The sequence below is a fragment of the Aquarana catesbeiana genome, linkage group LG01 (genome assembly GCF_042186555.1).
Source record: "Aquarana catesbeiana isolate 2022-GZ linkage group LG01, ASM4218655v1, whole genome shotgun sequence".
In the NCBI taxonomy this organism is placed as follows: domain Eukaryota; kingdom Metazoa; phylum Chordata; class Amphibia; order Anura; family Ranidae; genus Aquarana; species Aquarana catesbeiana.
In genome coordinates, this window is record NC_133324.1 from 990,365,106 (window position 1) to 990,374,392 (window position 9,287).

The 9,287-nt window shown below is 51.6% G+C and overlaps 1 protein-coding gene across 4 annotated transcripts in view; it reads left to right on the top strand.

Moving 5' to 3' along the window:
• Window positions 1-8,814, top strand: part of GBA2 (glucosylceramidase beta 2) — a 146,331-nt gene extending 137,517 nt beyond the window's left edge. For 3 of the 4 annotated variants that reach the window (XM_073612142.1, XM_073612143.1, XM_073612144.1), the window contains 3 exons: window positions 3,158-3,273; window positions 3,493-3,684; window positions 6,670-8,814. In XM_073612142.1, the coding sequence (XP_073468243.1) occupies window positions 3,158-3,273; window positions 3,493-3,684; window positions 6,670-6,897 (536 nt within the window). In that variant the 3' untranslated portion in view covers window positions 6,898-8,814. The remainder of the gene's footprint in view (window positions 1-3,157; window positions 3,274-3,492; window positions 3,685-6,669) is intronic. The other variant, XR_012240776.1, reaches the window with a different exon arrangement.
• The last annotated feature ends 473 nt before the right edge of the window (window positions 8,815-9,287 follow it).

The following is a 9,287-nucleotide window of genomic DNA, read 5'->3' on the forward strand; positions in this document are numbered from 1 at the left end:
GGTAGAGCGTGAGGCCTGTAGAAGATGGTGTTTGGTAGAGGGTGGGTCCTGTAGGAGATGGTGTTTGGTAGAGGGCAGGGCCTGTAGGAGATGGTGTTTGGTAGAGGGTGGGCCTGTAGGAGATGATGTTTGGTAGAGGGTGAAGCCTGTAGGAGATGGTGTTTGGTAGAGGGTGAGGCCTGTAAGGGATGGTGTTTGGTAGAAGTTGGAGCCTGTAGGAGATGGTGTTTGGTAGAGATGGGGTCCTGTAGGGGATGGTGTTTGGTAGAGGGTGGGGTCCTATAGGAGATGGTGTTTGGTAGAGGGTGGGGTCCTGTAGGGGATGGTGTTTGGTAGAGGGTGAGGCCTGTAGGAGATGGTGTTTGGTAGAGGGTGGGGCCTGTAGGAGATGGTGGAAGGCAGAGGTTGGGACCTGTAGGAGATGGTGTTTGGTAGAGGGTGAAGCCTGTAGGAGATGGTGTTTGGTAGAGGGTGGGGTCCTGTAGGAGATGGTGTTTGGTAGAGGGCGGGGCCTGTAGGAGAGGGTGTTTGGTAGAGGGTGGGCCTGTAGGAGATGGTGTTTGGTAGAGGGTGAGGCCTGTAGGAGATGATGTTTGGTAGACGGTGAGGCCTGTAGGAGATGGTGTTTGGTAGAGGGTGAAGCCTGTAGAAGATGATGTTTGGTAGAGGGTGAGGCCTGTAGGAGATGGTGTTTGGTAGAGGGTGGGGCCTGTAGGAGATGGTGTTTGGTAGAGGGTGGGGCCTGTAGGAGATGGTGGAAGGCAGAGGTTGGGACCTGTAGGAGATGGTGTTTGGTAGAGGGTGAAGCCTGTAGGAGATGATGTTTGGTAGAGGGTGAGGACTGTAGGAGATGGTGGAAGGCAGAGGGTGAGACCTGTAGGAGATGGTGTTTGGTAGAGGGTGGAGCCTGTAGAAGATGGTGTTTGGTAGAGGGTGGGTCCTGTAGGAGATGGTGTTTGGTAGAGGGTGGGTCCTGTAGGAGATGGTGTTTGGTAGAGGGTGGGTCCTGTAGGAGATGGTGTTTGGTAGAGGGTGGGTCCTGTAGGGGATGGTGTTTGGTAGAGGGTGAGGCCTGTAGGAGATGGTGTTTGGTAGAGGGCGGGGCCTGTAGGAGATGGTGTTTGGTAGAGGGTGGGCCTGTAGGAGATGATGTTTGGTAGAGGGCGGGGCCTGTAGGGTTTATAGATGGCAGAGGGTGGGGCCTGTAGGAGATGATGTTTGGTAGAGGGTGAAGCCTGTAGGGGATGGTGTTTGGTAGAGGGTGGGTCCTGTAGGAGATGGTGTTTGGTAGAGGGTGGGTCCTGTAGGAGATGGTGTTTGGTAGAGGGTGAGGCCTGTAGGAGATGGTGTTTGGTAGAGGGCGGGGCCTGTAGGAGATGGTGTTTGGTAGAGGGTGGGCCTGTAGGAGATGATGTTTGGTAGAGGGCGGGGCCTGTAGGGTTTATAGATGGCAGAGGGTGGGGCCTGTAGGAGATGATGTTTGGTAGAGGGTGGGTCCTGTAGGAGATGGTGTTTGGTAGAGGGTGAGGCCTGTAGGAGATGGTGTTTGGTAGAGGGTGAGACCTGTAGGAGATGGTGTTTGGTAGAGGGTGGGGCCTGTAGGAGATGGTGTTTGGTAGAGGGTGGGGCCTGTAGGAGATGGTGTTTGGTAGAGGGTGAGACCTGTAGGAGATGGTGTTTGGTAGAGGGTGGGGCCTGTAGGAGATGGTGGAAGGCAGAGGGTGAGACCTGTAGGAGATGGTGGAAGGCAGAGGGTGGGGCCTGTAGGAGATGGTGGAAGGCAGAGGGTGGGGCCTGTAGGAGATGGTGGAAGGCATAGGGTGGGGCCTGTAGGAGATGGTGTTTGGTAGAGGTGGGGTCCTGTAGGAGATGGTGGAAGGCAGAGGGTGGGGCCTGTAGGAGATGGTGTTTGGTAGAGGGTGAGGCCTGTAGGAGATGGTGAAAGGCAGAGGTTGGAGCCTGTAGGAGATGCTGTTTGATAGAGAGTGAAGCCTGTAGAAGATGATGTTTGGTAGATGGTGAGGCCTGTAGGAGATGGTGTTTGGTAGAGGGTGGGGCCTGTAGGAGATGGTGGAATGCATAGGGTGGGGCCTGTAGGAGATGGATTTTGGTAGAGGGTGAGGCCTGTAGGAGATGGTGTTTGGTAGAGGGTGAGGCCTGTAGAAGATGATGTATGGCAGAGGGTGGGTCCTGTAGGAGATGGTGAAAGGCAGAGGTTTGGGCCTGTAGGAGATGGTGTTTGGTAGAGGGTGAGGCCTGTAGGAGATGGTGTTTGGTAGAGGGTGAGGCCTGTAGGAGATGGTGTTTGGTAGAGGGTGAGGCCTGTAGGAGATGGTGTTTGGTAGAGGGTGGGTCCTGTAGGAGATGGATTTTGGTAGAGGGTGAGGCCTGTAGGAGATGATGTATGGCAGAGGGTGGGTCCTGTAGGAGATGGTGAAAGGCAGAGGTTTGGGCCTGTAGGAGATGGTGTTTGGTAGAGGGTGATGCCTGTAGGAGATGGCGCAAGGCAGAGGTTGGGGCCTGTAGGAGATGGTGTTTGGAAGAGGGTGGGTCCTGTAGAAGATCGTGTTTGGTAGAGGGTGGGTCCTGTAGGAGATGGTGTTTGGTAGAGGGTGGGGCCTGTAGGACATGGTGTTTGGTAGAGGGTGGGGCCTGTAGGAGATGGTGTTTCTTAGAGGGTGAGGCCTGTAGGAGATGATGGATGGCAGAGGGTGGGTCCTGTAGGAGATGATGGATGGCAGAGTGTGGGTCTGTAGGAGATGATAGATGGCAGAGGGTGGGTCTGTAGGAGATGGTGGATGGCAGAGTGTGGGTCTGTAGGAGATGATAGATGGCAGAGGGTGGGGCCTGTAGGAGATGATGGATGGCAGAGGATGAGGCCTGTAGGAGATGGTGTTTGGTAGAGGGTGATGCCTGTAGGAGATGGTGTTTGGTAGAGGATGGGGTCTGTAGGAGATGGTGGAAGGCAGAGGTTGGGTCCTCTAGGAGATAATGAATGGCAGAGGGCTGGGCCTGTATTAGGTGATGAAGGGCAGAGGGCGGGGTTTGTGGATGGTGGAGAGTGGGAGGACGGGGCCTGCAGAAAGCGATGGCACTGAGAGAGAACCAGGGTCCAGGGTTGTAGACAGTTGAACATTTTTTGCTTTTTCATTTGCAGGAAAGTATTATAACTACGACTGCGGGGATCGGACTTATTATAACAGCATCATGTCAGACCAGTGCGCTGGCCATTGGTTCCTCCGAGCGTGCGGGCTGGGCTGTGGACAGACTGAGGTACGATATTGGAGAGACAGACCGCTGTATTTAGCTGGGACTTTGGTCATGTAACCAGGAGTTGGTTCACCTGGAAGTTTCCAGAGATATGGGCAGAGTCTGGACTCCCAGACGTTGGTCTCCTTTGTGGTTCTTCATTGGTGAGCTCTCAGGGTTGGGCGTGTTTGGAGTAGATCTCTCTGGGTAATGCTGGCTTGTCTTGCATTGTTGGTTTTGTAGGTGTTCCCCAACGCACACGTGGTCAGCTCCTTGAAGACAATCTATGAATTGAATGTGAAGCGGTTTGCAGATGGACAGATGGGTGCGGTGAACGGAATGCGCCCAGATGGCAGTGTGGATACCTCCAGCGTACAATCGGATGAGGTGTGGATCGGGGTGGTGTACGGACTGGCGGCTACCATGATACACGAGGTAGGAGGACTTTGTTGGGTTGTTGTCATTCTGATATCGTTCATGGGGTGATCTGTACCAAATTACTCCTTTTAATAATAGAGAAGGGGGCTCGGATCTCCCCAATATCTCAACTGCATTGCCTGCTGGTGCTTACAGTTGTCCGTATGCCAAAGACTAGCCAACCACATTAACTAGCAATCCTAAAGTCCTAGCTGGAGTATACAGGGTCAGCCAATTTACTGATTGGTCATACTACAACTACATGCCGGCAGGAGATGTAATGGTTGCTTATCGCAGCTTTGACTAGGCTAGGGGGCATTGAGCCCCACAAACTGCTACATACACCAAATGCTCCATAAAGGTATCTGAGATTCTGTCTGAGATAACTGGGAAAGACTGAAGCAAGAAATGTGTTTATCCGCCTTTGGTTTGAAATGGTCTTCTGTGATCAGCTTCTGTGATAGGAACATGCTGGGGACAATTAATATGGATAGAGTGTACATGGCAGGAAAAATTGGGGAGGACATACATGGCAAGGAAGGTTGGTGGACGCACATGAAGGGCAGGGGTGATTAATGAGGACACCCATGGCAAAGAATGATAATGAGGAAAGTCATAGTAGGGAAGATTGATGGAGACTACTGTGGTAGAGAAGACTGATGAGAGACAACCATGGTAGAGGAGGTTTTTTTTTTTTTGGGGGGGGGGACCATGGTAGGGAAAATTGATGAGGATAGTCAAAGTAGGGAAGATTGATGGAGGGAGACTACTGTGGCAGACACGATTGAAAAGGTACAACCATGGTAGAGGAGATTTATGGGGTGGGAGGGGGCAACCATGGTAGAGAAGATTTGATGAGGACAGTCATTGTAGGGAAGATTGATGAGGACACCTGTTGGTAGAGAATATTGATGAAGTACACCCATAATAGAGAAGATTGATAAGGACACCAGTGACCGGGAAGATTGATGAGGACGTACTGTACATGTTAAAGATGATTGAGGAGAACACTTACAGTAGGGGAAATGGAGGACCCCCACAGTAGGGAATACTGACAAGGGTACTCATATTAGGGAAGTTTGAGGTGGACACACACAGTATAGAAGATTGAGAAGGACAAACATGACAGGACATAGATGTGGACACTCAATAGACATGGAAGGGTGGGCTTGCTAATCTTGCAAATAATGAACTGATAGTCTGAGACGGTGGAGTGGGTCAGTAATTAGTCCCTTTTTTTTTAGTTTTTGAAGCAGGGAAGTTGTCTCAAGCTCCTAACTAGAATCCTGTATTGAGTTGGGTGGCAGGGGACATTTCTGATGCCCATCAGATTTCTTCCTGTCCCACAATAAGCAGTGAGTTTTGGGAGGACTTGCCATTTTTTAATTGTGTATCTTGTCTGCAGAAATTTCTCTCCTGATAGAAAGGTATAGACGTCTACCTGTTGGGTGGGTAGTATCTCTCAGGTTTCAGACGCAGATTACCAGTTGGGTACGTAGTATCTCTCAGGTTTCAGATGGAGTCTACTAGTTGGGTGGGTAGTATCTCTCAGGTTTCAGATGGAGATTACCAGTTGGGTGGGTAGTATCTCTCAGGTTTCAGACGGAGATTACCAGTTGGGTGCGTAGTATCTTTCAGGTTTCAGACGGAGATTACCAGTTGGGTGCGTAGTATGTCTCAGGTTTCAGATGGAGTCTACCAGTTTGGTGCGTAGTATCTCTCGTGTTTAAGATGCAGTCTACCAGTTGGGTGGGTAGTAACTCTCAGGTTTCAGATGGAGATTACCAGTTGGGTGCATAGTATCTCTCGGGTTTAAGATGGAGATTACCAGTTGGGTGGGTAGTATCTCTTGGATTTCAGATGCAGTCTACCAGTTGGGTGCGTAGTATCTCTCGTATTTCAGATGGAGATTACCAGTTGGGTGCATAGTATCTCTCAGGTTTCAGATGGAGTCTACCAGTGGGGTGCGTAGTATCTCTCAGGTTTCAGATGGAGATTACCAGTTGGGGGGGTAGTATCTCAGGTTTCAGACGGAGATTACCAGTTGGGTGCGTATCTTTCAGGTTTCAGACGGAGATTGCCAGTTGGGTGCGTAGTATCTCTCGGATTTCAGATGCAGTCTACCAGTTGGGTGCGTAGTATCTCTCAGGTTTCAGGCGGAGATTACCAGTTGGGTGCGTAGTATCTTTTAGGTTTCAGACGGAGATTACTGGTTGGGTGCGTAGTATCTTTTATATTTCAGACGGAGATTACCGGTTGGGTGCGTAGTATCTCTCGTGTTTAAGATGCAGTCTACTAGTTAGGTGGGTAGTATCTCTCAGGTTTCAGATGGAGATTACAAGTTGGGTGGGTGGTATCTCTCAGGTTTCAGACGGAGATTACCAGTTGGGTACGTAGTATCTCTCAGGTTTCAGATGGAGATTACCAGTTGTGGGTGGGTAGTATCTCAGGTTTCAGATGGAGTCTACCCGTTGGGTTAGTAGTATCTCTCAGGTTTCAGATGGAGATTACCAGTTGGGTGGGTAGTATCTCTCGGGTTTCAGACAGAGATTACCAGTTGGGTGGGTAGTATCTCTCAGGTTTCAGATGGAGTCTACCAGTTGGGTGGGTAGTATCTCTCAGGTTTCAGATGGAGTCTACCAATTGGGTGGGTAGTATCTCTCAGGTTTCAGATGGAGTCTACCAGTTGGGTGGGTAGTATCTCTCAGGTTTCAGATGGAGATTACCAGTTGGGTGGGTAGTATCTCTCGGTTTTCAGACAGAGATTACCAGTTGGGTGGGTAGTATCTCTCAGATTTCAGATGGAGTCTACCAGTTGGGTGGGTAGTATCTCTCAGGTTTCAGATGGAGATTACCAGTTGTGGGTGGGTAGTGTCTCAGGTTTCAGATGGAGTCTACCAGTTGGGTGGGTAGTATCTCTCAGGTTTCAGACGGAGATTAGCAGTTGGGTGCGTAGTATCTCTCAGGTTGGAGACAGTTCATTGATGTGTTGTGTGTCTGCAGGGACTTCTGGAGGAAGGCTTGACGACGGCAGAAGGATGTTACCGTACGGTGTGGGAGCGGCTGGGAATGTCCTTCCAGACTCCGGAAGCGTACGGTGAGAAGAATGTCTTCCGCTCCCTGGCATACATGCGTCCGCTCAGTATTTGGGCCATGCAGCTGGCATTGGATGAACAGGCTCGGGGGTGTCCTGCAAACACCAATGGGGAAGGATTGCAAGAAAGCCAATAACTGTGCCCGCCTCCCCCGAACCCTTCAGATGAAGAGATGAGGACTCCAGACTGTGAGATCACAGAGACTCCTCCCCCAATCAGATATCAGTCCTCCATACTGTATTAACACCCCCTGAACCCCGGACTCCGATCTCTGGGCTTTCAGAAAGACTTGTCCATACTGTGGTCATCTACCTCCTCGTGTCACCTTCACCCTCCCAGAGCAGAACATGTGGAGGAGTGGTGGGACACCCATTTCATGTGCCAGTTCCTGGATCTTGTCTTGCTGCTTTGTATACATTAATCACTGGATGAGACCGGGCCGGAGGTGTCCACGTCAGTATTCGTCCAATAATGTCTCTTCACTTGGCAGCCATCTTGTATTTTCCGGTGCAAAATTTTATGGACGGTTCCTGCAGTGTGCTTCAGCCCCCCCCCCCCATACTGGGTTCCTGTGTTATATATCAGGACTATGTATTATATAAGGGACCCTGCATCTTATGCCAGTCCTTGTATTATATAAGGGACCCTGCATTGTATATCAGGGCTTGTATTATATATTGATTGCTGTATTCTATGCTAGTCCTTGCCGTGTATAAGGCCTACCCGGTATTGTTGCCAGTCCTTTTACTGTGCAAGGCCCTCCTGGTATTTTATGCCGGTCCTTGTACTCTATAGGGCCCTCCCGGTTATGTGGGCCGGTCCTCATATCATGCAAGGCCCTCCCGGTATTGTGGGCCGGTCCTTGTACTGTGCAAGGCCCTCCCGGTATTGTGGGCCGGTCCTTGTACTGTGTAAGGCCCTCCCGGTATTGCGGGCCGGTCCTTGTACTGTGCAAGGCCCTCCCGGTATTGCGGGCCGGTCCTTGTACTGTGCAAGGCCCTCCCGGTATTGCGGGCCGGTCCTTGTACTGTGCAAGGCCCTCCCGGTATTGTGGGCCGGTCCTTGTACTGTGCAAGGCCCTCCCGGTATTGTGGGCCGGTCCTTGTACTGTGCAAGGCCCTCATGGTATTGCGGGCCGGTCCTTGTACTGTGCAAGGCCCTCCCGGTATTGCGGGCCGGTCCTTGTACTGTATAGGGTCCTCCCGGTATTGCGGGCCGGTCCTTGTACTGTATAGGGCCCTCCTGGTATTGTAGGCCGGTGCTTGTACTGTATTGGGCCCTCCCGGTATTGTGGGCCGGTCCTTGTACTGTATAGGGCCCTCCCGGTATTGTAGGCCGGTCCTTGTACTGTGCAAGGTCCTCCTGATATTGTGGGCCGGTCCTTTATAGGGTCCTCCCGGTATTGTGGGCCAGTCCTTGTACTGTGCAAGGTCCTCCCGATATTGTGGGCCGGTCCTTGTACTGTATAGGGTCCTCCCGGTATTGTAGGTCGGTCCTTGTACTGTGCAAGGTCCTCCTGATATTGTGGGCCGGTCCTTGTACTGTATAGGGCCCTCCTGATATTGTAGGCCGGTCCTTGTACTGTATAGGGCCCTCCCGATATTGTAGGCCGGTCCTTGTACTGTATAGGGCCCTCCCGATATTGTAGGCCGGTCCTTGTACTGTATAGGGCCCTCCCGATATTGTGGGCCAGTCCTTGTATTATATATTTTCCTATGTAGTAAATTCTAGATTATACAATCTACCCCTCTCCCCCGTATTATATGACCCCCCCCCTATTATATGACCCCCCCATCCTAGACCAGCCATGGCATGGACTCCGGTCTCCTACCCTTTGGACTGTATTGTGAGATGCTGACCTATCGTATTGGATGATTCCTCGTATTATTGCCCTCATGTATTATACCCCCTCCCCCTCCATGATTGTGTACAATTCCCTCCCCTGTATATTATACGGTGTTCGTAGGATTCGAGCCGCCCGTTGTACAACCTTTGGTTTTATTTTGGATGTATTTTATGCCGTGTTCCATGTAAAATGCTATTTCTGCTCGGACTGTGCGGAGTATTATTGGGTCGCACTGCGTTGTGGAGGTCTGACTGTGGCCCCCATCCCCCGTGTGTCTTCCCACCTTCCTCCCTTCTCCAGATCCCCCTCCTCTGCTGTAGGACATGATGAGGCCTCATTCACATGCGGCGTTTCATTCTGTGGCCGGTGATTTACCGGCACAGGTGTTGTGTGCACCCCCGTACCAGTGTCTTGCCGAGAAAGTTCCCCCGGCGGATAAGGACCTCCCTGTACTGCTCAGGCGCAGCGCTTGCGCAGTACCAACGACTAAGGAGCTGCCGAAAATAGCCGAAGCTGAAAACCTTCAATCAGCTGTACACGGCGCCTGCGCCCTGGGTCCATGTTCAAGCCCCTCCATCCAAGTGGACCCAGAGGGAGAATAAAAAAGTGCCGAGCGAGGCCATGCCCGAAGCGTGGCGAGCTTCGGCTATTTCCGCTGGCTCGCACTGCGCAAGCGCTGC